Source organism: Schistocerca gregaria, unplaced genomic scaffold (genome assembly GCF_023897955.1).
Source record: "Schistocerca gregaria isolate iqSchGreg1 unplaced genomic scaffold, iqSchGreg1.2 ptg000621l, whole genome shotgun sequence".
Lineage (NCBI taxonomy): Eukaryota > Metazoa > Arthropoda > Insecta > Orthoptera > Acrididae > Schistocerca > Schistocerca gregaria.
This window is the reverse complement of record NW_026062009.1, coordinates 128,725-154,929: the sequence shown is the minus strand read 5'-3', so window position 1 is coordinate 154,929 and position 26,205 is coordinate 128,725. Positions and strand designations below refer to the sequence as shown.

Sequence of the window (26,205 nt, the reverse complement as noted above, 5' to 3'; positions counted from 1 at the left end):
AAAAAAAAAAAAAAACAGAGAAATAAAATTGAATTTTTGGCGTTTTACGAGCACGTTTAATCGACTCTGGAGCTTTTTATGGTGACTTTGTTGATGCCGAGGGACTCTCCGCGGTAGGGCCTGCTGGTATCGCGCATTGGTGCGATTGCGCCTTTTCTTCTGGCCAGTGCTCTTTTATATTTGAGCTTTCGTTTTATTCTTGGAATGGGCGTTCGTCTTCTTACCAGCATGCCCTCTCTGTTTTCTATTTGTCTTGTGATTTTTCTCTTTCTGCGTTCTAGGTTGGTTGTCGGTTGGGGAGTGGCTTCTTCTGACGGGTCAGATTCTTCTTCTGACGGGTCGGAGTCTTCTTCTGAGTGTTCTTCTTGTTCTTCCTCCTCGACCTCAGAAGGTGCGATGATCTCCTCTTCGCGGAGCTTCTTGCGCTTTTGCTCGTTGCTCTCCTTCAGACTTTTGTAGTCGATGTCGACGTCCGGGTTGCAGACGGGCGTCGACCGGGACTCGGGCGAAGGGGTGTCCTCGGACAGCTCGTCCTCAGACGCCGCTTCGCTGGACAAAAGACGGCTTTCTAGGTCGGCGTAAGGCTGCGATAATTGAGATCTGCGATCAACCAGATATTCGCCTAAATAATTCAAATCGTCTAAATCGTCGCGGTGAACCGACACTTTTCTGGTGTCTTTTGAGGAAACGGGCAGTCGAACGAAATGGTCTTCTTCGAACTGGATGCGTTCTTGTTCCTCTTTGGAGATTTGGTGCACATCGGAATCTAGCTTTCTCTCGACGGGGCGGTCTCCAAACTCCTCTACAAACTGAAGGGCTGCTGAGACTCGACGCGACGCCTTTTCGCTCTCCTCGAGGCGAGAGAAGTCCTGTCGACTGAGCTTCGATGCAAGCTTCGGAGGGACGTATTTTGACGACGCTTTGTCGTCGGCGCCCAGCGGCATAAACGCCTTCAGGTCTGCGCGATGTTTCAACTTGGATGCGTTGGGCAAATTGGTGCCTCCTCCTAATGCACCCATTTTCAGCAATTTATCAATTTGATACTTGAGCTTTTCGTCCAAGGGCCTCAGTTTGTCCATGATGATTCTGGTCCGAGCCAGCTGCTCGATGACCGGGTGGTTTCGAACTTCGCACCCTTCGCTCTTGAGCAACAGATAAAACAAAATATTTGTGCAATAATTCAGTAAAATATGATATTTGGTCTCCAAGTAAGACAAGCCCTTCGTGGTCTTCAACTCTTGATCTTTGACCCGCTGAATCGCGGGCGCCAGTCTGGTCTGTATCTCCCCGATTTTCCCTCTGAGACTCTTCAACAACACCAGCAATTCTGGCGAATCGCGCTTCAAAATTGCCAACTTCTCAGCTTCGGACAAACTTTCCAGAGAACGGTGACGCTCTTTGGCAAGTTCGCCGGTGTCTCTTTCGACGGATTGGCGTCCGTCTGACGACGCCGAGTCGTCCTTGTCGGAAACTGCGTCGGACAGAGAATCCAGGTAATCCTCTTCCAAATTTGCCAGCGCCCGTTGCTTCGACAGTCGCTTGACTTCCTCTTCCTCTGCTATGTCGTCCTCGCTGCTGCTTAATTCGTCATCACTCTCCTCCTTGTCCTTGTAATACTCTTCCTTGTTCGACCCCCATTCGGGCAATTTGTCGTCCTCCTCGCTACATCCGCTCTCAACTAACTCATCTTCAAAACAGTCTTCGGGCTCGTAGGTGTACGGCTCCGCCTCCCGAACGCGCTTTCCAGAACTGTTCTTCTCTAACTCGGCGTCAAAACGCGCATCATCAATTTAAAAAAAAAAACAACAAACATACTCTTCTTTCCGGTCACGCTCGAACCCTTTTCGCGCCTCCTCCCAAACGCTAAGCACCCGTCAAGTCAGCTCTCCTCAGTGTCGGCCATGCGCGCCACTCGCAACCCCTTTTCACCGACTATACACACACATGTACACAAACATACGCCTCTTCACCCTCCCCTTAGAATTGGATACCACCATGTCAGATGCGCACTCGGAGTGAAGCGAAATCGACGTCTCTACAAGAACCACGTCCACGGGAAACAGAACCGCTAGCGCATCTCCCAATCGGCGGTCCGATCTATTAAAAAAATGCGCACGAATTAAAAACTAAATACGAAAAAAAAATTATCCGGAACCCAATTCCAGTTGGGACCGCGCTTTGCAACCAACTCGAACGTCCCAGAGACATGAACCCTGTTTGAAATATGCATTCAATTGAAGACATAGTAGCCGAAGTCGACAGAAAAAAGGCAGAGGCAGGTAAGGTCGCTTGGCCATGCGCGAAACGCGTCGTAACGCGCGGGCACGAACACCCAATATCTAACTCTTTTTCACGACTTTCACACCAACAGACGCAAAAGCCATCAACAAAAAAAAGCGAGCAGCGGAAAGGAAACAGCGTCTGGATCAAACAATCGCTCACCATGAAGAAACGAAAAAAAAAAAAAACGGTAAGGTTTTTTATGCCATTTTTGGAAAGGATGTACGTGTAGATTTTTTGCAATGGGGATTTCACCGAGTTTTCGTATATATTAACCTTCCGGAAGTCTGTTCCAGACCTACAACTTGCAGCGAGTCAAAAGTCAATTGAGCTCAAAGACATCCGGCTCCTGATATGTTCCGTCATTTTCAATTCGCCACTTCCGTGGGTCATCATTAAGGCGTCTTATCTGATAGAGCACGTTGTGCTGATTGTTTTAGACTCTTTGTGCGAGAGTCTCTATCAGAAATTACATGAAGAGAATTTGATGTCGAACTTGAGTCGGTTTTTCCCGGCTGACCTGACGAGGCCCACCCACGTTCCCAGCACGCCGAACTACGTGTTCAACGGTATTCCCACGTTGCTGAAGTGGTCCAAGCGCAAGGCCGGCGGAAACCGCAGGAAAAACGAGGAAATGACACTCGAATGGAATGAAGCCACTACGAAATCCTGTTTGTGTCATTCAAAAAATGAAAATCGCACTTCGAAGTACTGCGTTCATGACTTTGCTCTTTTGCCGCAAGAATGCCTACTTACTGAAGAGGAGATGATTTTGAATTCCTATCCTCTTCCGTGCAATACGACTGAGGAGGAATATCGTGTCATTGGAGATAAAAAGTGTCACACTGCCGGAGAAATTCCAAAAATGTACGCAGTGGACTGTGAAATGTGTATTACGACTCACGGGATGGAGCTGACGCGCGTCAGCGTCGTCAACGACTCGTTGGAAGTCGTCTATGACGAATACGTGAAGCCCCATCACGAAATTTTGGATTATTTGACGCGTTTCAGCGGAGTTACTGAGGAGAAGTTGAGTTGTGTCGAGACTCGTTTGGAAACCGTCAGGCATGACCTGTTCGAATTATTCAATTCAGATACGATATTGATTGGTCACTCCATGGAGAACGATCTGCGAGCGCTCAAATTGATTCATTATCGCGTGGTTGACACGGCAATTTTATATTCGTGCTTCAGGGGCGAGCAACAATACAAGCGCTCCCTAAAGTCCCTAGCAGCCGAATGGCTTAAAGAGACGATTCAGATGACAGACCATGACTCGAATGAGGACGCGCGAACCGCCATGAAGTTGGCTCTACTCAAGTTCAAATACGGTCACCGACTTGGATCTCAGCAAGAAAATTTGTGTGAGTACCTATCCAAAAACGGGAAAAGAACGGTCCTCGTGGACGATGCGTGCAGGTGCAAGCGCTATGCCGGATCCCACACGGACTGTCATGGAGAAGCGTCAGACGAGCAATTGACGAAGAAAATGGTCGGCGCCATCAAAGGCGGTCAATATGACTTTCTATATGTGCGTCTGAGGGCGTTGCAAAAATATTATGAGGGTCCCGAGTGCGAATCGGCGCCGCCAGAGTTTCAGGCAGAGAAGAAGGTGTGTGAAGAGATGGACGAATATGTTGGTGAAATTTTGAGTGTTATCCCGAAAAGAACACTTGCCATTGTTACAGGTGCGCATGGAAACCTGCACCACATGAGAAGGCTATTGGATGAAAAAAACCGAGGAGAGGGTTGGTCGCCAGAAGACGAAGAAAGGCTGCAACAACAGATTCAGACAGCAAAAACAACTGTGTCGTTCTTTAAAGTCACGAATAACCGAAATCTTGCTGCAATGGATTCGTAGCGCCCAAAGAAAAAAAAATTTCCAGTAGCGGTTTTTATACTACATTCGTATATAAAAAAGCGTATAAAGTACGCACACATTCGGTCCTTGCTATAGAAGGTTGCCCAAATTTTTGTCATGAAACATGCGAATAAAACGGCTGCTTAGAATTTTTGCGAGGGGATGGAAAGAGGGAATTTTGAGACCAGAGAGATTTTACAAGATCAAGCAACCAGAGGCTCGTCGCTTGCCTTTTCCCTTCTTAGAGTCGTCTGGTGAGCGAATAACAACGCGAATTGCTTCGTCAAAAACGGCTTTGAGCCCCTTTTGGGTGAGAGCAGAACATTCCATATACTTGACAGCACCAATTTCTTTAGCCATTTGCATACCAGCATCATAAGTGATGGGCGATTGGCGCTTAGAAGACAGTTTTTCAATGGTTTCTGCGTCATCTCGAAGGTCTAGCTTTGTGCCAGTTAAAACGATTGGTGTGTTTGGACAATGGTGAGACACCTCTGGATACCATTTTGCGCGAACGTTCTCGAAAGAGCTAGGATTGACGATAGAATAGGCAATCAAAAAAACATCTGTCTGTGGGTAGCTGAGCGGACGAAGACGGTCATAATCTTCCTGACCAGCGGTATCCCATAATCCTAAGTTGATGGGCTTTCCATCCACCATGACGTTGGCGCTGTAATTATCAAAGCTGCAAGAATAAAAAGTTAGAGAGACTGCGCACACGACGCCAAAAAGAGTCCCCTCATCCAAAACAACGTACACCTTGATTCAAAAATATGCAATCCGCACAAAAATGCAAAGGGTTAGAAGTGGTTTTGCAAAAAAATGTGTGTGTGTGTGTGCAAAAATCCGTCAAAAAAAATTCTCCCCTAAACGCATGAAATATTCGAATACCCCAACATACGGTAGGAATGTATTCACCTTCACAAAACACAATCGTGCCGAGTAACACCGGCATTGGGTTATGCAATGGTTAGTATACATCGCACAGCGAAAAGGGCCAGAAGACTGAAGTAGGCGTATTGCATATTCGCCATACCAGGGAAAGCATTCGTAGTATACGATATGAGCAAACACGTCTTTCCAACGGCACCATCGCCGACAACCTAATAAAAAATTGAGGGATGCCGTTAGCAGAGCCTTGCTCTCTTGCTCTCGCAAAGAAAATTAAACAATAGTAGTAACCGCGCAATATGAGCGCATCGCCGCTCAATATGTGGCCTGGCGGTACTCAATGCGCGCAGTAAGAACAGCAAACTGCACAGGAATTTTGAATACGCATATAACATACGACGCACTTAATAGCTTGCATTATACGTATAGCTCTATCGACTGACAACTAAAAGCTAGAGAGCAAAATGGTATGAATTTATTAATAAGGGATAAAAAGAATGATCTGAATATTTGTGTAGAGAAAAATGGCTGCAATATATATATATAGTACATATATATACATGTATTGCATGTCGGCTCGTGTATATAGCACATGCATATACAAGGATCACTACCACATTGTGCGCGTCTTCAACATCATATCGTACCTAGAGCTTTGTAGCTCGTAAGAGTTAACACACGCAGTTCCTTTATTTTGGGTCTCGCGTAAAACCGGCGGTCTAAAGTTGATGACCCTTCTTTCGCCCCGCGTAAATGATGAAATGCTAGAAAAAAAAATAAACTCTACAACATTCACGAATTGCAAATGCGTATTGGTCTGTCCTCAGCGGGGGACGAAAGGGACTCTTTCGTAAGAACGGTGTTTTCCGCGAAAGGTGAGATGCGCATCTTTGGAGCAAGGGTAGAAACAGACGCAAAACTTGCGCGTAAACCATGTGATGACAGCAACGTAGAGTTTACACCTCGACGTTTTTATTGCGTGGTCACGATTTCTATCAATAACACCCTTCTCAAGATTGTCGTGAAAATAAACAAAAAAAGTGCAGCTCAGGACCGCTATTATGAAAAAAAGTATCAACGTCAAATCAGCGGCCGAGTACATAAGAAATGCAGGACGATGTAAATGACTTTTTTCATCCCAAAGCAACCGGCGCATAGGATGTTTTTCTCGAGAATCCATGAAATGGCCAATTATGTAACTAGGAAATTCTGTATGAGCGATTTGCTTGCTTACTCGCATGAGCAAGCGAGAGCTACACGGACATGCACATGCCGATGAGACTTTCATATACAGAATAATTCTCCAGCTAGAAAACGGTACGTAGAGTTCAGAAATTAGCGGATAAAGGTAAGAGCAAGAACGCACAAGATCAATACACAATTCAGCGGCATTTTTTCCCGCTGTATATAACGGATCAATTTGCGCTAGTCTTCTATGTCACTGAACAAATGATAAGAGGGGCCAGTTTCTTGTTTATATAGAATTTTGTTTACGACATCAATGGGGATGTCAGCAAGTGGTCGAATCATCTCGTCTGACAGCACGATGTGTTCTTCTTCGTAGGAGGCATAGGTGTCAGTGATAAGATCCAACGATTTAGGCGGTGGAACATTGATCATGTTTGTAGAAGTGTAAAAAACAAGAATGGAGCCAGTCGTCACGAGCAGTTGAACTGGGATGGCCACTGCCCAATATCTAGATTTTAAGTAGTGAGAAGTAAATAATTTTCGAGACAAAGGATGAAATGAGACTTGTGGAATTCGCACCTGCTCGGGTAGTAGGTAATGCCTAAAGAGTTCAAAGTGTCATCCGACACAAAGCTCCAGATACAGTACATTACTGGCGGTCCGTCATTAACAACTCTGTTAAAAGACATATGTATGTCTTGCGCACACGTACCGTAAACAGCAAAAGAGACAACCCATCCAACAAATCCATAGAATTCAATAGCCACGTTTCTGTACGTGACTGGTCTGACCATTGCTCAGATAGGAGGGAAAAGTGAAGGTTTGCTTTTCGGTGCAAAAGCCGAGGAAAAAAGTTCTGAGTGCTAAAAAAGTGTTCGATCGATGAGAAAGAGTAAAACTCCGTATGTGTGATCAAAAAGCTTTGCTGTAGAGAGAAATGAGGATGCTCGCAAGCAGCGAAAAACGGAGTACAATGTACATACATTTACGTGTACTGAGAGCAAAATGATCTTCATTCTTGATAGGTCGTTTATGTTCGCAGTTTTTTCATAAAGTTTCTGATTTTTGTATTTAAAAAATACAGTTCTATCAGGAGAGATCAATGATGCGGAGGACCATAAAAAAACGCAAGACTTGAGGGTAGATAATGGAAATCTGTAGTCGACGCCAGCATGTCGACTAGCAGAAGCAGGCGTGGGAAAATGGAGGTACCTAGTACCCAACTTTCAAACGGAATGTACGCTTTAATATACGCGCACAACCCATCTGAGTGCGAGGCACGCATAGTCCCACACAGTGAGGTCTTTACCGTGAAGCTCGATAGAGCGTCTTTGCCTGATCGCGCCCGCGATCGCAAATAGGATGGATGCTATTCTGTAGACGAAAGCAGGGTGACGGATTATGGATTCTTCACAGTTTACGAAGACAACTGAAGAGATGCAGCCTCAGAGCATACATTCAATCATCTGCGCATGGTTATATGAAGAGAACCTCCATTCATGGAGACGTTCGCAAAATCGAAGATTGCACTAGAGACTGACACAAAAATCGACAACTGTAGCCTAGCGCGACTGCTAGAACGAGATGACTTGGACGGGTTTTTCACGGAGCAAGCAGGGTAAATGCTTTCAAATGCATATCAGAAAATCGATTGTAACCTCAAGATAAGGGAGAGGCGCTTATTTGATCCACTACACATTCGTGGCCGACCAGACACACAAAATTAGCAGATTGGTTTGTGTGTTTCAAGGTACACACATCGATGCACAGTGTTTGTGTGTTCATAATGATGATCGCTACCCGGAAAGAAAAGCGTCAGTCATTTTTCGCAAACGTGGCGATCCTCACGCGCTGCTTTTTTCTCGGGAATCGGTCTGCCGCCTTAGCCGAGAACACAAGTCGAATCGACCAAGAGACAAAACTCATTATAAAAAACAGAGGTGCTCTACTAGTGCCAGACGGATCAACGGCGTCCACAGCATGTCGAGAACTCTAGGTGACTGACCATCGTATAAAAAAGTGGGTCCTTCTGGTCCCACATCTTATCGCCGTTGGGTCGGGTAGTAAGACCAAATCGCCTGCTCTCACGTCCGACGGCCTACAGAAGGTCTTCGGTACAGGCCAAGATATTTTCGAAGAGACCTGTTTCGGCGAAAGCACTCCAACTATACATCTAGAAAGTTTCTAAATGAAGTAACGTGTAACAAAAATATGCACAACTGACGGGCATATCTGTTGTCATCAGATTGGCCGAACTAAATGACAGCCTGATTTTCAATTTGAAGTAGCCCTGTCCTGAATATGTAAGACTGATCTAGACAAATGTCGTTGATAAAGCGTGCTCCGTTCTCGCTCTAGAAGTTTGTTTACGACACAAATGTGTAATAATACACACGTAATATGACATACATACAAAACTAACTTCTCCACACAAAATTAGTTTGTGTTTGACAGCAATAATTATCAATTCTTGCGCGTAGACGCGCTGATATTAGATAAAATCATGCAGACACTAGAAATTCGAGATGTCTGGGCTCACAATCTAGAAGAGGAGCTAAACTATATACGCGAACTGGTTTCGATTTATCCTATGGTCGCGATGGTACGACTCGGTCGAGAGCTGATTTGGCGCAAAACCTTCTCTGAAGGCACTGACTGCGGCATTTCTTCCGACACGACACTACCAAGGATACTGAGTTTCCGGGCGTCGTAGCGAGGCCTATCGGCCCTTTTAAATCTCTGAGTGATTGGCATTACCAAACACTGAGATGCAATGTAGACCTCTTAAAAATCATTCAACTAGGGTTGACATTTTCGGACATAGATGGCAACTTGCCGGATGGGCCGGCGTCCTGGCAGTTTCACTTCCAATTCTCGCTAGAGTACGTGCTGTGACTACTAGAGCGAAATGCATGAAGGTGTGACTGTTTCTTGCGAATGCAGCACACAGAAACTGACGTACATCCACTGCATACAATAGGTACGACATGTATGCGCCTGACTCGATCGATCTTCTGACTCGCGCGGGAATTGACTTCTACAAAAACCAAGCTGACGGTATCGATGTCCACGACTTCGGGGAGTTTCTTATTTCAAGCGGGATCATTCTGAACGACCAGGTCAGGTGGATTTCTTTCCACAGCGGCTATGACTTCGGGTACATTTTGAAAATGCTGACGTGCCAACCGCTCCCTTCAACTGTTGTCGAGTTCCACGAACAGCTGAAGACGTACTTCCCCTGCTTTTATGACGTCAAATACTTAATGAGAAGCTGTAGAAATCTCCGAGGTGGTTTGAATGACGTCGCCGAGGATTTGAAAGTCACCAGAATAGGCCCACAGCACCAAGCGGGGAGTGATAGCCTTCTAACGCTTCAAAGTTTCTTCCGCATGAAGAAGCTGTTTTTTGACAACTACATCGACGACGAGAAGTACTCTGGTATTTTGTTTGGTCTGGGACCAAATAACAATCCAAATTTCTTGCGATCTGTCCCGAGTATGGAAATAAGCGGTTGAGTCCACGAGATAAGGGCGCGTTTGTGTACGCGCCTGCAGTTATATAAATGTGTATAAAAAGTTGAATTTTTGTGTATACGTGTAGTATGTACATTATGTTATCACAAATACATGTGGTTCCATTTAGGGTGTTTGAAGTAGGGTGGTTACAAAGTTCGCACAGGACATATTGCCATGCTGGTGCAAAATTTATTTGCTGGCGTAACTTCTTAGGTCTTTTATCAGAGAGGTTACCTCCATCAAATACGACTTCTCGGTTTTTGAAATTGAGAGGAGGACACTTAGAAAACAAATTCCACCGACCATGACGTGAATTAGGCAGTTGCTCTTGCAGAGTTCGATTCGCTGGCTGCACCTTTTCTCGCTAATTCTGGTGGCCGTGAAAACAACGATTAGGACAAGGAATGTCCCAAGGCTCGGGACTAGGTTTGGTGCTACGGTTTTGGGAATTCTTTTTTTAAAGAAGCGCATGATATAGATCGCATATATGACTATTTTCGTAATTGTGACGGCGATGTTGAGGGCGACAAGAGTGCCTGGAGCCGCCAGAAAATCCGGGAATTGGCTGAAGCAGAGGTAGAGGATAATCGACTGGACCAATATGTAGAGGTTGAACACGTTAAGCGTTCGAGAGGACGCGATTGAGAAGGTAAATGATTCAAGAATAGTGCTCAGGCCCAAAGTAAAGATGTGTAAGAGTTCCCAAGACAAGAGGAGGGGAGCATAGGTGCGAGAATATTTGTTGGTAAACAGTATTTCCAGCAGAAGAAAGGTGTAATTAGGGCCAATAGAGAGCACGATGAGTCCGAGAGTGATAACTGCTTTGACAAGAAGAAAAAGAAGCGTTTGGAGATGAGACAACATATCTTGTTGGACTGTTATGGGTGAATTACGAATTTGCTTGATGCTCTGAGAGAAAATAGGGAATAGGCCCTCCTCAAGCCATTGAAATAGAATTCTCGCAGCTGAGTTTCTGAGCATGATAACAGAGGCATGGATGGCTTGATCTTTCAAGCTGAAAAAAATGCGTAATAAAAAATATTCGCCTCCATACAAGATTGTTTTTTGTATGGTCTGCCATTCAAAGGTAAGCCAATAAATCCACAAGGGTTGTTTCACCGCATCGTTATGTCCATGAGCGAATTGCAGAGTTTTCGAGGGTGACAGTTGTTGAAGGGGCGAGAATTTTAGGAAATAGATCCAATATCCAAGCAACAAAGAGACTGAGTAGAAGATTTGCGCCAATCCAAATGCGAGCAATCCGTAGTTAAAGTAAACTGTGAAAATGTAAGAAGTAGAGGCTTTTACCAAAACAGCGATGAATTCCAGAATAGCGCGGACTCGAAATAAAACCAGAATTTGTGTTTGAAGGTAGAAAGACTCATATAAGGTCTCTATGACAGACGAAATTCCAAACATCCATGCGACTTCTTTATAGTTCAAGACATCAAGTTCTTGGCCGAGTGAAAAACAGAGGGAGACAGGAATGATAATAAGATTTAAGAGGATGTTGAGAGGGATACAAAGTCTGCCAAATTTTTGAGCAGACTGAAGTGCGTTTTTTGCGGTAGGACAACTCTGAGTTGATGGATCGTCGGCAAAAGGGACTTTTAAAATGGCGAATCGAAACCCCTCGCGAGAAAATGAGAGAAGCAAGTTCAGCAAAAACTGAAGCTGTACGTTGATAGCAAAAATGCTACGAGAAACATATCGAGAGACGAGAATATTAATCAGAAACGTCGATACCCTACAAACATGAAGTAGAAGCAGCCATATGAGGGATGTGAAGTTGTGAGAAAGACGAATGCCGGCTGAGCGCGTTTTGAATTTTCAATAACCCAAATGCGAGGAGAAGACAATGTTAGTGCCTAAATGTGTCTTGAGATAGATAGATGCCTCTTTAGCTTAGAAGAGCTCTATACACTCATATTGAATTTTTTGTTGGGCGCTGTTCATTTCTCTCACAGTGCGATATTTACATTTGTGAGCTATTCAGATACCAAGTACTGGCTTGTGCAAACGTCTCGGACAGTGCACCAAGTTGTTGATCCTACGATCCGCTTCTGATTAACTCGCACACAAACCATCGCACCTAGGTGCTGTCATAAATTGTACCTTGATTGCCCTTTATAGACATACTGTGTATAATTTTGGCGACAGAAAATAGGACAATTTTCGGTGAACCAAAGAAGGCGATAATGCCAAAAAATATTTGGTAAAGACCAGTTATGGTATTGTTACGCTATTGATGTTATTGCATCGTGAAAATAATATGCTTTAAATGGCATGTGGTCTTCGATGAAAAAATGGTTACCCACAACTAGAATTATTTGAGAACAGAACGTACGCGTATATAAGGAGTACGCGATCCTATCAACACGACTCTGCTGCCCTTCTATAACACAATAAATATAATTCACCGATTGAACACTCCATTTTCAGATTTTTACAAAAAAAGAGCGTGTTTCATATAAAGTGCATCGTACTTTTACGTACAAAGTTTGCAATAGACAAATTCCTATGACAACATTGTATATCGAGCACGTTGCGCTGCCGGTATGGGACTCCTTCTTTTGACGTAGCATTCGCTGAAACGGGCACAGGCATTATTTATGAAATTTTTGCATGAGATCCAACATAAATGTCGTCACCTCTGATTCTTCACTGCGATTGACTCAATCACCTTGAAGCGAGGTTATGATTTGAGCAATAAATTCATGCGTCAGACCTTCTTTTGCACCTTCTAAATCTCCAAAAGCTACTTTCATATTGTCAAGTGCCCTGAGCACAGATTCTCTCTTGCCATGTTTGCTCTTTTTCATATCATCCAAAATAGGATAGATGACTTGAGTAAGCAAGGTACTGACGGTGCCTGACTCCATTTGTTGTTTGCTACATTTGGCTTCATTGGAGGCCAAACTATCCGCATTCGCGCTGTCTTTGCCGTTGTTAGAAATTTTGTTTTTTCGTTTCTTTTTCTTCTTTCTGGAACTTTTTGATGGAGGCTTTGGATCTGCCGATTCCTCTGACACCGGTATCATTAGCGACTCATTCGTAGGTTTTCTCAACAATGTGGATGGCGTCGTGTCTGGAGTCGACTCCCCTTTTTCCCAATCCCACAATCCACCATTACCTTCATTCTCACTCAATTCAGGAATGGAGCTCATGCGACTCTCACTATTGCTTATGTCTGACACGCTGTTTATACTCCTAGCCACCGAATGGAAGATAGAAACTTTCTTAGCCATTGCTTTGTTCTTTTGCTCGATCAGCTCAGCCAGGTAACTGATCTTCTTGGCTTTTGTAATGAATTTGTGTTTAAGCAAATCTCGAACCGTCGCCCGCTCATTAGGGTCAAGTTTTAAACATGCTGACACAAAACTACGGAAATGTGAGGAAAACTCGGGTCCTTCCAACTCAGGGGGTTTGCTCTTTGGTATTAGAAATAACACGCGCATAGGATGCAGGTTTGCATAGGGGGGCTCTCCCTTAGCCATTTCAATTGCTGTAATTCCCAAACTCCATATATCTGCCTTGGCATCATAGTCGACCTGCTTGATTACTTCAGGAGCCATCCAAAAAGGCTGCAAAAGAAGCGTTAAATTTTATCGTTTTTTCAACACGAGTATTAAGCCCTTTTCACACAACAATTGTCAATATCAAGACATGGTGGCGTACCGTCCCAACAAAGGTATTGCGCTTCGTCCGCTGATCAGTAAGTTGACCGCTGACCCCAAAGTCTGCCAATTTGACTTCTCCTGCTTCAGATAACAAAATATTTGCAGCTGTACCACAAAAAAAACAGTCGTCAGATGACTTCTTTGTATATGATAGAAGCGTCTTTAATGTGATCCATTGCTTGTACCCTTAATATCACGGTGTATCTTCCCCTGTTGATGCAAGTAATCCAACGCCTTGAGCAGCTCACGAGAAATTATTGCAATGTGACTTTCTTCTAGACGAGTGTATTTCATCTAATTGCAAAGGTATCCCGGTTCACGAGGATCGCATCAAGGTACGAAAGCAAAAAAAAAATTAGATGTCAAAAAGCAGTCAAGGAAAAAAACTGATATATGCCCCCTAGAAGCTAAGTACTAAATCTGATACTGAGCCACCAGCCAGATACTCCATAATAATCCACAGCTTGGTTCCTTTCAAGTAAGATCCATAATATCTAGTTACATAAGGACTCTCGCATTGTGATAATACAGATATTTCAGTTTGGATATCTTCGATTTCATCCTCGGCATCTTCTAAGTCAATGATTTTTATAGCCACGATCTTCTTAGTTTGTCTGTTTTCTCTGTTTCAATATTGATCAAAGATGTAAGGATTACATGAAGCAATAGCAATACAATACAAAAAAGTCATTGATACAATCCTTGATAATTTTTACAAATGCGTTTTCGCTACAGGTTGCGTACCCTTTATATATAACTCCGAAAGCACCTTTTCCTATCACTTCTAACCTTGAAAACAGCTCTTCAGGATCTAGATTATTTCTTTTACTGTCTTGGCGCTATGTCACCAAAAATAAAATTGTAAGAAACTGCATATAGCGAGGCGGTGCAACTGTATGATTCTTACAAAAGTGATAAATGCTTTGATGAGTTGGCATATAATGCCATATCTTTGAGCATCGTGCAAGCACAAAAAGTAGACTTTTTAAAACGAGCTACATACCATAGTAGAATGAACGCCGATCACCCTTACTTGTGTACTAGTACTTGTGGGTACAGAGTGTATAGAAACAAAAATATAGCTACGATGGGAATATATAACAGAACGGCTGGTATATCGTAGCACAGGCAAGAGTCGTCACTATTGTTCAAAAGAGCATTCAAGAAACTTCGGCTCTATTACGATTTGCACAAACTGAAAAATTGGAATTAAAAATTTATTAAACATATAATTCCAACTTTTTAGCTTCAGAGACTACCCTGCATCTCTACAACAGGCGGGTACTGGTCGTATTACTGCTGTGATGAGAGAATTATATATGTTCAAATACCCAAAACGGCACTGGTATTTCCAATAATTCCACCAGTTCATTACGAAAGGAAGACACTTCACGGCCGTACAACATCCTCATGGTCGAATTTATTAAAAGATTAAAGGAGCCCGAGAGTACGTGCTATAAAGTTCGATTTGATCAAGCTATTCTAGAAGCAAGCGAACACTTACTATATATATATAAATTTGTGATAGATACCGCGTTCAAACAGCAAAATATACGTTCTTGTCGATTAGTATTTAGGCCAATATCTACGATTATATTCTTTCTCATGTTTGGCGCATGTTTAGTTGCAATAGGGGTGATCCTTTATATTGAAGCTCAGTCAGTATGTCAAATTTTATCTGTCACATAAAGAATTACACACATATATACATACGTACTAATATTTTTTAACTTCGATCAATCTTTTCGATTCTCACGCGCATTATGTATAGATCAGGGAATATAAACTTCGATATGATGACATTTGCGCGAAATACGAAGAATGCTATGTTCGATTACCTGAAGTAAACTTGAGGGCACCCTTCTACGTTTATTATCAAATAGACAACTTTTATCAGAATAACAAAAGGTAATTTCAGATCCAATTTTCGAGGTGTTGAGCTATTAGTGTAGCGTGTATAGAGACACCTAAAGCTAACATTAGATCTGCCTGTATAGATATTATAATTCTAGAAATGCTAAACAGCTTAGAGGCGAGATGGTTTATTCGTTCTCAGAACTGCGAGACTGTAGTCCTTATATTTCTAAAAACAACTCCTTGAATCTAGATGACTTCTACATACCGTGTGGCCTGATGGCCAGAAGTTTTTTTAACGATTCGTTTAAAATTTATAACCTGAGAAAATACATTGAACTGGATAAAAAGGATATTGCATATTCCTCTCAAATTGGTGCTATATACAAAAATCCACCATCAGATCAGCCTGGGATTCGCGTTATAAATGACTTGGAGAATGAAGATTTTGTTGTATGGATGCATCCAAGTGCATTTCCGTACACAAGAAAGCTGTGGGGGGTTTCATATGAAGGTGTAAGGAGTGCACATTGTTACTGTGATGTGCAAAACAGTACGTATATGTTTATGTTAGAAGAACGATATTGCCAAGGGAGTTCCGCTATCTAATTTTTTTCAAGATTTCGACGTCTCTGCATTCAATGGAAAGAAATATATTGTATTGGTAGAAAAAAATTGGTTGGGGTCATCCAGCCGGTTTCTTAGTATTTTGTATATAGGTGCTGGCAGTTTTTATTTGTTGATGAGCTTCATTTTTCTGTTTGTATATATTTGGTCGAAAAGGCGCAGTAAAATTCCCGCTGCAAGAGAGGCTGACAAAAAAAGACGTAGTGATAACCGATGTATCGTCTCTTAAATAAAATATATTCAGAGCAGTCACTCTGAATAATTTTATGCATGAAATTGGGTCAATCACCCTCAAAAAGCCAACTCGATGTATTGCAAGTCTCATTCTGGTATTCTAAGCAAAATTCTATTCGTATATTCAAGACATTAGCTTTGGTAGTCCTTTTTTGTCTCTCATCTACACTAGAAAAATTGGTCTCATACTTTCTCATGACTTCTGCTTTCGCTCCTCAATAAACACCGTCAGCAGTCTGCGCAGTACAGACCTCCTGTTTCGGACAGATTTTTTATCAAAATTAGCCGTTAAAATTAACGCCTTTGTTTTTGTATACCTGCAATTTATTATTTTGAGCTTGTTTGCACATCCAATCACAACGAATTGGAGCTGATGAGATAGGCAGCTGGGATTACGGTGAATTTTGGAGTGTATCAGCGCACTATAGATCCGATTGAGGCAGCTTCAAACATGAATCTTTTTCAAAACGAGGAACATCAATACGTACATAAATTACCTGGTAAAAAGGTTCAATCGGGGACAATGTTGTTGGTTGATATTAGCATAGCCTTGATGAAGCAGAAGTTGAGGCACGACAAGGAGCTTGCAGACTTTCGGTCTAGATGGGGCATCGCCACAAAAAAGGCAGAAATTCTGGAGCAAAAAATTTTGGATTTGAGTACCAGGATGAAGGAGGAGCAAGATGGTGTTGAAAAGGAAGTGATTGCAGAGTCAGAGAACAGAAGTCAAGTTGAATTAGACTGGATAAATTTTAATACATGTCGTGCCATGTTTGAGAAGGGTACGATTAAGCAACAGTCTCATATAGCGGTTCTCAAAGACAAGAACAAGACGGGAGTACAGAATTTCGAGCAAGTGAGTGATAAGCCGGGCGATCGCGCTGAATTCCAAGAAGTTAACACGAAAGAATTTATTCAAGACGCATCGGAGTTGGTAGATGAGGCGAGAGCGCAGTTGGAGTTGGTGCGTGAGAGATTTTCACGACGTGGAACGAGGTATTTATTGCGCATTGGCAGTGATGAAGATGAAGAATTTAGTATATGGAAAGGATGTCGTGAGAAGCTTTTGTTATTACTAGAGAGGATGGGAGAGGGAACAGAGAGTAGTTTAGATGCTTTAGATCAACACGGGGTTGAATGTCTAAACGAAGAGTTTTATTGCGTTGAGAAAGAGTTTGAAGAGGATTGCAAGCAGACAGAGGGTGAAGAGAGAAGTAAATGCGTGGTTTCGAAGGAACTGAGAGTTGATGATGAGACGAATTGTGTTGAGCCTCTGTTAGAATCAGCAGAAAATTTTGTCTTTTGCGGAGACATAAATGTCTCATGCAAGGAGGAAAGAGATGGAGAATTGTTACAAAAAAAAGGTGGTGACTGTGCTGTGGATATGATTGATTCTAGTACAGAAGATATGAAATTGATTATAGACAGTGTTTGTCGAGGGATGCGACTAAGATCTTTTATGTTTAATCAGTTTAGTGAGAGAAATGCCGACCTACATGAGGAGAATATCAGGTTACGTGGTTTGATCCGGAGGACAGCGGAGGAGCGGTATCAGATTGGTGGCCATTATTCTGAGGATGTTGGCCGAATGATGAATGAGAAATTGAAGTTTGAGCACTTACTTGAGCAGAGGGCCAAGGAATGCGAAAATTTGAAGGCAGAGAACGATGCTTTACACGATCGAGAATTAAAATGGAAAGAAATGGCAGATTCGTTGCGTACAGAACTAGACGAAACGTCTAAATTGTTATTGTCGTCTCAGAAACAAAGTAGAATAGTGCATAGACCAGGTGCTAATTACTTGGATAAGTTAGAAGTTAGTGAGAAGCAGTTCAAGACTATAACACTAGAACATCGGATGATGTCCGATGAAATTCAACAATTGAAAAAACGGCTTAGCTGTCGTGAGACGTTTGTGAATAGTTATCATACTCGCTTAGACAAATTGCAGAAAACCGTTACGGCTCAAGCCAAAACAATCCAAAGTCTGCTGCAGGTTTTAGAACGGCACCGCAAAGGCCCGATGCCCTCTGATGAGCTTTATAGTGATGACAGTCATGTTACCGTTGAAAAAGTTGTACCTAAAACTTCTAGAAAAAACGAATTGTGTCATAATGCCATGACAACTCAAGGAGACAAAACAAAAATCTCTGCTACTCCTCGAGATATGATGTCTCGTTCTTCAAAGTCTTCTAATACGAATGGCGTTCTTAGAATTAACAACAATCAAGTGCGAATCAAGAAATCAACGAAGGCTCATGCTAACAGACCTTCTGTAGCTTCTGTAGAGAAGGCGACACTTATAGAATCACAATCGAAATAGTTTTAAAGCCTATCCCAAAAAATTAACATTTTCAATTGTCTGTTATATATTTTTGACCATTTGACTCTATCTAAAAACCCGAACTTGCCACGGATTGCTTCTTCAAGTGTTACAATGTGTCCTCCTTAGACATTAACTTTTTTTAACTTTTGATGGCAGGTTTTCTCCCTCTCTGTTGCTTTCCTTGCATTGTTAACTCTAATTATGAAATATGAAAAAGTGTTTTTGCCTATAGCTGAACTTGGTGGGGGTTTCGCAGTAAGGATCTCACGTTGATTCCATTCTTGTTTTGAACACATTTTGTTTTCACATGTGGAGATGAAAGGCATAGGTTGCTGTCTCTGTTTTTCCTATGTTCTTTTCCATTTTAGGGTCAAGACCCGCTCGGTGTACTAGAAACACTGTCGGAATGGATCCTGCAGCAATTTTTGTGCACCTCTTTTTTGACGCATTCACACAGAATTTTTTACAATTTCTAAGAGTGTTTGATTCTTTTTGTCGGGCAACATCTTCTTTTCAAGGCGCGCATCTTGGGGGTGTTTATTTGGCGTTTTGGAATCAAGAATCAAGGAGTTTTCGCATAGAGGTTATGCATGTTTTTTTTTTTGTCATCTCTCGTCTTTTCATTTGAAGATTAAACGAATAACTTAGTTGTTCTTTGAGTAGAGACTGGAGGACATTCTCACATTGGCAGATTCCTACTACACTAGTGTTGGAATATGTCTCCACGTATGTTTGCTTCTCAATGTTTTCTTTTTTTCGAATATTCCCTCTCTGTTATTCAATGACAATAACCACGTGGTTTATTCAAGCTGATCGAACAGTAGCGCAGGTACAGAAACTCAACATATTAGAACAAGTCATTGCGTCGAGTATTGGCGGTACCATCGCGGCGTTGGTAGGTTCGTGTCTTTCCTATTTGCAAGTGTGTTTTGTTTTGCTGGGCACATAATCACCTTTCGAATAATTTTTTTTGATCCGCGAAAATTTGACCCGGCTCCAGTCACTCCGCTTGATGTAGTTAAAACGCGGTTGCAAGCTCAGAGAAAAAAAATCAAGGCCACGCTCAGTAAATCAGAAAAAAAATATCGGTACAAAAACACGCTCGACGCGTTTTTTAAAATAGGTCGTCATGAGGGAGTTCGAGGATTTTGGCGTGGATTTGGCCCTGGGTTATTGATGACCGTTCTATCAACAACGCTCTACATTACCTTATACGAAAATTCTAAATATTTTCTGGAAACTACAACTTATAATCTTTTATGGGCACCGGCTATATCTGGTGCTTTCGCCCGAGCAGTGTCTGTTCTTTGCATTTCTCCGTTGGATTTATTTCGTACCAATCTACAGTCTCATTCCAAAAAGATTGCTTCCCATCAACTTTTTGCAAACATTTGGCGGTCTGGAAATCTTTCCACATTCTGGATTGGCGTTCGTCCTACTTTATGGCGAGACGTACCGTTTTCCGTGATTTATTGGACGATCTTTGAATGCATCAAAAGAAATCATTCTCATCCTGGATTTTTAGACAATTTCATAGCTGGAGGCGTATCAGGTTCTATAGCCGCTCTTGCTACTATCCCATTCGACGTTATTAAGACAAGAGCGCAAATGGACGTTCACAAGATGAATGAGCATGTTACTCCTTCAAGTAAACCTCAGTCTGTTCTGGGGTTGATGCGCGAGGTTATCGAAAAAGAGGGATTTAGAACCCTGTTCCGTGGCATATTGCCCAGAGTTGCAAAAGTTGCTCCTGCCTCCGCGATCATGATATCAACTTATGAATACCTAAAAGGTTTATTCTACAAACAACGACTCAAGCTTTCAAACACGACAAATCATGCGATGTCATCGCACAAAACGTCTAGTTGCTCTTATCCAGTCACGATGGCGACTCCCAGGAGGGAATAGCTTGTTTTTTGTCCAAAAAACACACAAAATTTTGCTCAAAAAAAACGTCGCCAGCGTCTTACTTGAGTTTGTACTCAGCGAGACTTCATTTGTTCTGTGCCAAAAACACAAGACAGATGACGCTTCTTTTGTCGCCATTCCCTGCAAGATCGGCCTTGCGATACATACTTGGGAATTATCTATCCCTCAAGGGCGTCGCCAAGCTCTGAAGACGCGCGTACATTGCCCTCCTTTATTGATGCAATGTATATATATATATATGTACATATATATGAAATATACATATATAGATATTGCATTTACACTTACTGCGTTCGTGAAAGAAATAAAAATTTAACACATTTTTTTTTTCGTCATCTCTAGATGCGGAGCTTACCGCCGTCATAGCTCTTGTGCATAGATTCTTTTCCTGTTGACACACGTATGGTTTCTTGCCCTTGTGCGTGCAATTTTCTCAAAAAGGGTTTCGAACGTCTGTTTATGCGGCGTCCTTCTCCCTCTGATGTATTAACTCTGGTCGACTTCACGCTATAAAAGGCACAGCAGGTCGCCCTTCTTCTGTAGCACGGTTTTCTTTTATTGGAGCGCATTTCGCCAGTTGACCGCGCGTTAAACATGGAGTCTAATTCTACTTTGGAAGGCAAATACGTACGTTTCAAAGCGTTTTTTTGCGTACAGAGTCGAAGGTTTTTCTTCTGTATGCGCTGTACCGCCCTCTCAGGTCGCGATTGGTGGGAAGCGAGTGTCCAGTCTCTTGTTCGACTTGCCCGTTGTGCTTCTAACTGTGTCTGCGCGCATACAGAAACTAGGTGAGGTGCTGGGAGTAGGCGGATGGGGGACGGTCTACAAGACACTAGACATCCAGAATGGGAGTATTGTGGCAGCCAAAGAAATAGGTCTCAGCAAGATCCCAAAGGGACAGCTCGGAAATATCATGGTATGCGCGCGAATCGGGGGCGGGCGCGGTGCGCGTATCTCGCTCTGCGAAAAGTCTGACGGGGAAGACTTGCTTTTTGGAGACGATATACTTGCTGACCCGTTGATTCTTTCGACAGTCTGAGATTACTTTGTTGAAGAGCCTGAGTCACCCGTTGGTCGTGAAGTACATTGATTCGTTCAAGACTGAGTATTCGCTCTATATTATCCTTGAGTATGTGTGCGTGCGTGTATGAGTCGCTCGGAGTCGTGTATGTACTGACAGCTGGGAGCGCGCAGATATGTAGAAGGGGGTTCGTTGGAGCTTATTGCGAAGAAGTTCGGCTGCTTTCCGGAGCATTTGTTGTCTCGGTACATTCATCAGGTGCTGGAGGGCCTGTCTTATCTTCATGGAGAGGGAGTCATTCATCGAGATATCAAGGGCGCGAACATTCTGGCGACAAAGTCTGGACAAGTTAAGTTGACGGATTTTGGCGTGGCGGTTCGAGACAAAGGTCCTTCTGATGTTGAAAAGTTCGATCCAGCCGGTTCGGTACGGAGGTGAGAAGTTTTGTTTTTTTTCGGGGTTCGTGGCGCACTTACTTTTTGTGATGTGAAGCCCTATTGGATGGCACCGGAAATGGTTGAGATGAATGGAATTACGACCAAGAGCGACATTTGGAGTCTTGGCTGCACGATTATTGAGTTGTATACGAGCAGACCGCCTTACTCGAATTTGGCGCCGATGGGTGCGCTTTTTCGGATTGTGCAAGACGACATGCCGCCCCTGCCCGAGGGTATTTCTTCCCTGCTGAGGGATCTTTTGATGAAGTGCTTTCAGAAGGAGCCGTTTTTGAGGAGTTCTGCCGAGACTTTGTTGAAGCATCGTTGGTTTTCTGCCCATGCGAAGATGACGACGGAGATGCAAATACCGATATCGGCGCAGGTCCAGCAGGCGTTGGAAGAGTACAACAAGAGGCTGATGGCACAGTTGGAGCTGAAGAAGATGGGGTCTTCGTTGTATGGAGAGGGAGAAGATCGAAGTCGTCGTCGTTCTAGAGCAAGTGACGCCGATGGCCAGGCGGAGGAGGGGTACAGAAGCGACAGCAGCGATTGGGGGAGCGATTTTGAGGGGAAGAGGGTGGAAGGCGAGATGTCTGCCCGTCCTATTTGCACGGCAAGTATAGACGATGCGATTTTAGAGGAAGATTGGGATGATGGCGGTACTGAGAAAATTGAGGCGGCAGATGATGAGAACTGGGACGACATAGAGGGGTTTGAAGAGGTGGTCGAAGATGTCGCTTCTGAATTTTCGAATCGTTTGACGATGAAGATGCATTCACAATGGGATTCGTCTAAAACCGCGGTGGGGGATTTGGAAGACATTTTTGAGGATGAGAGTTTCGAGGTGAGTGAGGACGAACGTAGCATTATGAATGATTACACGGCCCACGCGATAAACAAGGCTGTAAGCACGGTTGATTATTTGAATACGATAACGGACGAAGATTTGATTTTTGAGAAATGCACGGAATTAGCGGCTTTGTTCGAGAAGTATCCGAAGCAGAGACGCCAGATTATCGACCGAACTGGAGTAATTCTGTTCGTCGAGCTGTTGAAGTTGAAAAACACGAAAATAGCGCTAATAGTTCTGAAGATTTTGAGTGGGATTGCCGGCGACCAAGCTGCTATAGAGAGCTTCGCGGTGATAGGTGGGTTCTTGGCGACGCTTCAATACACGAATGGGAAGTACTCTACTTCTCTTCGAATGGAGGCGTGTAGCTTCGCGAAGAAGATACTGAACTCTGGGCAGGAGGTGGTGAAGATTTTCATTAGCTCGAACGCACCGTCGGCATTGGTAGATTGCATATCGGTGGAGGAGGACTTTTACTTTAAGAAAGAATTGTTTTTGACGGGTCTGGATTGCATTTTATTGGTTTTCAACTCCAAAGTGAAGATAAAGATGTCAATGAATGATTTTTGTCGGTTGTTTGCAAAAGCGCAACTTTTGGTTCATTTGACGCGCGCGTTGAAACAAATTGTCAAAGAGGCCGCTATATCTGAGAAATACACCAATCCCATTGCAGACATATTAATTACTTTTAGCAAGGGAGACTGCGTTGTGAAGTCCTACATCTGCGATCAGGAAGTCTTGAAAAATTTGCTTCACCTTTTAGACGATTTGGCGCCTTCGACCTATTTAAGAATTCTAAAGTCGATCAATGCGGTTAGCATGTCACCCAACACGCTTCATGCGCTTCAGATGGCAGGCACTATTAAGGTTTTGGTCAAGTTCATGGCTCGGAGAGAAGGCGCGTTTCTTATGGAGTCTCAACAGCAGCTTTTTAGTGCACTGTACAATTTGTGTCGTCTTGACGTTACTCGTCAGCTTCAGGCGGCGAAGGCAGGTGCTATACCACATTTAAAATGGGCCATCGAGAACAACTACGTTCTCAAACAGTTTGCCCTCCCCATCTTTTTTGAGATGTCAAGAAACAAAAAAACCCGAGCTGAACTTTTTAAGTTCGATTGTGTGAATTTTTTTCTTGACCTATTCAAGCAGCCCTATCCGTGGCAAGTTCAGGCGATTGACTCTGTGTCTTACTGTCTCGCCGACGACAACCGAAAGGTTTCTCTCATATTAGGCAACCGTGTAGACTGTTTTGTGGAGTTGTTTGCGACGGCCAACGATGAATCCCTTCTTTCTATGCTAGAAATTTTTCATAAGATCCTCAAGCTCAGCAAATCCTTCAACCGCGTTCTATGCGATTCTCCCTTTTTGGATTTACTTCTGGCCAGGATAAACCATCCGAACCCTCTCGTTCGAGTTAGTCTCATGAAGTTGCTCAGGGCGTTCTATGAAGTTCACCCGAGCCCTCAGTATCTGGTGAAGGAGTTTGGACTTTTGGAGATTCTGAGATCTATGGAGCAAGACGAAAAGGTTTTGGTTGCCGAGATGGCCAGGAAGCTGGTTTCCCAATTTTCTAAGACTCTTCGCAAGCACCAGATTTATCCCAAGGCGTCTCATAAAAAACTGAGAGAATAATTTTTTTTAAAGCGCGTGAGGCGTTGGAGTTTTATTTTTTGACAGCCTGTCATTATTATTTTTGGATCGTTACATGCCATCTCAATTAGAGCAGCTTCGTCAGTACACGTCCGTTGTTGTGGACAGCGGGGACTTCAACTCCTATGCGAAGTTCAAGGACTTTGTCCAAGACGGGACGACCAATCCTTCTGTACGACGAAAAAAAAGACGACGTGTTCTGAACTTGTTCTCTTCGCTGCGAAGGTTGTGGATGTTTTAGTTTGTGAGGCGTTAACTTTTTTTCTTGCCGTGACGTTAAAAAGTTGTTGTACGCCGCCTCCAAAATGGGGGAGTATCAACATTTGATGGACAACGCGGTCGAATACGGAAAGAAGAAGGGCAACAGCTTGGAAGAAAAGGTCAGTTGGGCGATAGACAGGCTATCTGTGGAATTTGGTGTCGAGATTCTCAAATTGGTTCCCGGAAGGGTCTCTACTGAATTGGATGCAAGGCTGAGTTTTGACACTGATGCAACCATATTGAGGGCGCGGAGGTTGGCAGAAATTTACAGAGAGGTCGGAATTGACCCGGAAAAGCGAATTTACTTCAAAATTGCCAGCACCTGGGAGGGTATTCAGGCCGCTCGTGTTTTAGAAGAAGAGGGATTGCATTGTAATCTCACGCTGATTTTCAGCTTAGCACAGGCGGTCGCATGCGCGGAGGCGAAAGTCAGTTTGGTCTCGCCATTTGTTGGACGAATTCTAGATTTTTGGAAAAAAGAAACTGGAAAAACGTACAGCGGAAAAGAGGATCCAGGCGTCGTATCCGTTACTCAAATTTACAACTATTATAAAAAGCATGGATACAAGACGCTTATTTTGGGCGCGTCTTTCCGAAACAAAGATGAAATACTTTGTCTTAGTGGGTGCGATTGTTTGACCATTTCTCCCAAGTTCATTCAGGAGCTTCATGAGTGCGACGAGCCGATTCAGAGGTGCTTGTCTCCAGAGGCGGCAAAAAGTGCGGATTTGCCCACGCTGAAAGTTGACGAGAAGAATTTCCGTTGGGAGCACAATAAGGACTTATGCGCATCGTATAAGCTGGCAGAAGGTATCAATTTATTTGCTAGAGACACAGAAATGCTCGAGGAACTTGTAAGAGCGAAAATGTCATAGTTGTTTTTGTGAATCAAGATCGCTCAAAAAAAAAAAGTAAATCGATGTACCGATGTACTATATTCAAAAAAAAAAAACGAAAAAAGCGTTCGACGGGTCCAATTTTTTTTTTCATTAGAGTCAACTTGTTCTCGCCTTTGATTTTGTCATTTTAGTTGCGCCTATTAGACTTCAACGTGATTTTTTCTCTCAAAAAATATGGCTGATGGAGGGTACATGTTTTCACCGCGACAGTTGATCGATACCGTCTCCGAAAGACTTTTTTTCGGGTCTTTTTTCTTGCAGTGCTAACCAAGCCCCTAGCGTTCTTGCAGAGTCTGCACCTAGTGCTAGTTTTCAAGGATTCGACCTGCATGACTCGTTGAAGGTCGTGTTAAAAAATGCAATTGCCCACGATGGACTTGCTCGTGGTATTCGTGCCGCGATCCGATCCATAGAAAGGCGTGAAGCTCGCCTAGTTATTTTGGCCGAAAATTGTGACGAGCCTGCTTATCTGCGTCTTATCGAGGCTTTAACCCGGGAAAATGAAATTGATCTTTTGAAAGTTCCTGACCGTATGGCACTAGGTGAGTGGGCCGGACTCAACAAACTCCAAAAAAATGGGACTGTCAAAAAAGCAACAGGCGCATCAGTCGTAGCTATTCACGGATTCGGAGAAACATCTGATGAGCTTTTGTTCGTTTTAGATCAAGTAAAGAAAAATAATGCATAAAAAATTTGTATTGT

At 43.2% G+C, this 26,205-nt stretch overlaps 9 protein-coding genes and 1 long non-coding RNA gene across 12 annotated transcripts; 6 read left to right on the top strand and 4 right to left on the bottom strand.

The window, feature by feature from the left end:
• Positions 1 to 24: 24 nt before the first annotated feature.
• On the bottom strand, positions 25 to 2,096 carry LOC126317083 (uncharacterized). Its single transcript, XM_049993059.1, has 3 exons — positions 1,961 to 2,096; positions 1,816 to 1,863; positions 25 to 1,759 (listed from the first exon to the last, which is right to left on the bottom strand). The coding sequence occupies exons 1-3, from the start codon at positions 1,995 to 1,997 to the stop codon at positions 57 to 59; spliced, it is 1,788 nt and encodes a 595-aa protein (XP_049849016.1). The 5' UTR covers positions 1,998 to 2,096; the 3' UTR covers positions 25 to 56.
• Positions 2,084 to 4,826, top strand: LOC126317084 (uncharacterized). 2 transcript variants are annotated; one of them, XM_049993060.1, is made up of 3 exons: positions 2,084 to 2,279; positions 2,372 to 2,502; positions 2,567 to 4,826. In XM_049993060.1, the coding sequence occupies exons 1-3, from the start codon at positions 2,225 to 2,227 to the stop codon at positions 4,139 to 4,141; spliced, it is 1,761 nt and encodes a 586-aa protein (XP_049849017.1). In that variant the 5' UTR covers positions 2,084 to 2,224; the 3' UTR covers positions 4,142 to 4,826. The 2 variants fall into 2 exon arrangements, with proteins under 2 accessions (XP_049849017.1, XP_049849018.1); XM_049993061.1 differs by having other exon boundaries at positions 2,166 to 2,279; positions 2,577 to 4,826.
• On the bottom strand, positions 4,160 to 5,979 carry LOC126317085 (ras-related C3 botulinum toxin substrate 1-like). Of its 2 annotated transcripts, XM_049993063.1 has the most exons (5): positions 5,680 to 5,979; positions 5,430 to 5,484; positions 5,178 to 5,244; positions 5,041 to 5,059; positions 4,160 to 4,826 (listed from the first exon to the last, which is right to left on the bottom strand). In XM_049993063.1, exons 2-5 carry the CDS (start codon positions 5,448 to 5,450, stop codon positions 4,337 to 4,339), a joined length of 597 nt encoding a protein of 198 aa, XP_049849020.1. In that variant the 5' UTR covers positions 5,451 to 5,484; positions 5,680 to 5,979; the 3' UTR covers positions 4,160 to 4,336. The 2 variants fall into 2 exon arrangements, with proteins under 2 accessions (XP_049849020.1, XP_049849019.1); XM_049993062.1 differs by lacking the exon at positions 5,680 to 5,979 and having other exon boundaries at positions 5,430 to 5,519.
• A 187-nt stretch (positions 5,980 to 6,166) lies between these two features.
• LOC126317125 (uncharacterized) lies at positions 6,167 to 7,210 on the bottom strand. The gene is made up of 3 exons (XR_007556412.1): positions 6,933 to 7,210; positions 6,800 to 6,872; positions 6,167 to 6,728 (listed from the first exon to the last, which is right to left on the bottom strand). It is a non-coding gene; the product is annotated as an uncharacterized LOC126317125 (long non-coding RNA).
• An 87-nt stretch (positions 7,211 to 7,297) lies between these two features.
• On the top strand, positions 7,298 to 9,751 carry LOC126317124 (CCR4-NOT transcription complex subunit 7-like). Its single transcript, XM_049993100.1, has 4 exons — positions 7,298 to 7,457; positions 7,782 to 8,822; positions 8,909 to 9,102; positions 9,201 to 9,751. Exons 2-4 carry the CDS (start codon positions 8,724 to 8,726, stop codon positions 9,733 to 9,735), a joined length of 828 nt encoding a protein of 275 aa, XP_049849057.1. The 5' UTR covers positions 7,298 to 7,457; positions 7,782 to 8,723; the 3' UTR covers positions 9,736 to 9,751.
• A 50-nt stretch (positions 9,752 to 9,801) lies between these two features.
• LOC126317123 (serine/threonine-protein kinase svkA-like) lies at positions 9,802 to 14,603 on the bottom strand. The gene is made up of 6 exons (XM_049993099.1): positions 14,419 to 14,603; positions 14,160 to 14,254; positions 13,831 to 14,038; positions 13,601 to 13,709; positions 13,414 to 13,520; positions 9,802 to 13,319 (listed from the first exon to the last, which is right to left on the bottom strand). The coding sequence occupies exons 1-6, from the start codon at positions 14,419 to 14,421 to the stop codon at positions 12,411 to 12,413; spliced, it is 1,431 nt and encodes a 476-aa protein (XP_049849056.1). The 5' UTR covers positions 14,422 to 14,603; the 3' UTR covers positions 9,802 to 12,410.
• Positions 14,604 to 14,643: 40 nt separating this feature from the next.
• Positions 14,644 to 16,387, top strand: LOC126317099 (uncharacterized). The gene is made up of 5 exons (XM_049993077.1): positions 14,644 to 14,862; positions 14,944 to 15,077; positions 15,187 to 15,323; positions 15,413 to 15,822; positions 15,890 to 16,387. Exons 1-5 carry the CDS (start codon positions 14,826 to 14,828, stop codon positions 16,123 to 16,125), a joined length of 954 nt encoding a protein of 317 aa, XP_049849034.1. The 5' UTR covers positions 14,644 to 14,825; the 3' UTR covers positions 16,126 to 16,387.
• A 2,635-nt stretch (positions 16,388 to 19,022) lies between these two features.
• LOC126317115 (mitochondrial substrate carrier family protein H-like) lies at positions 19,023 to 20,367 on the top strand. The gene is made up of 4 exons (XM_049993091.1): positions 19,023 to 19,044; positions 19,120 to 19,182; positions 19,266 to 19,355; positions 19,457 to 20,367. The coding sequence occupies exons 2-4, from the start codon at positions 19,173 to 19,175 to the stop codon at positions 20,362 to 20,364; spliced, it is 1,008 nt and encodes a 335-aa protein (XP_049849048.1). The 5' UTR covers positions 19,023 to 19,044; positions 19,120 to 19,172; the 3' UTR covers positions 20,365 to 20,367.
• Positions 20,368 to 20,495: 128 nt separating this feature from the next.
• Positions 20,496 to 24,344, top strand: LOC126317113 (serine/threonine-protein kinase sepA-like). Its single transcript, XM_049993090.1, has 7 exons — positions 20,496 to 20,625; positions 20,728 to 20,803; positions 20,902 to 21,012; positions 21,167 to 21,301; positions 21,420 to 21,514; positions 21,580 to 21,832; positions 21,899 to 24,344. The coding sequence occupies exons 3-7, from the start codon at positions 20,980 to 20,982 to the stop codon at positions 24,323 to 24,325; spliced, it is 2,943 nt and encodes a 980-aa protein (XP_049849047.1). The 5' UTR covers positions 20,496 to 20,625; positions 20,728 to 20,803; positions 20,902 to 20,979; the 3' UTR covers positions 24,326 to 24,344.
• Positions 24,331 to 25,524, top strand: LOC126317116 (transaldolase-like). Its single transcript, XM_049993092.1, has 2 exons — positions 24,331 to 24,515; positions 24,628 to 25,524. Exons 1-2 carry the CDS (start codon positions 24,399 to 24,401, stop codon positions 25,477 to 25,479), a joined length of 969 nt encoding a protein of 322 aa, XP_049849049.1. The 5' UTR covers positions 24,331 to 24,398; the 3' UTR covers positions 25,480 to 25,524.
• Positions 25,525 to 26,205: the final 681 nt, after the last annotated feature.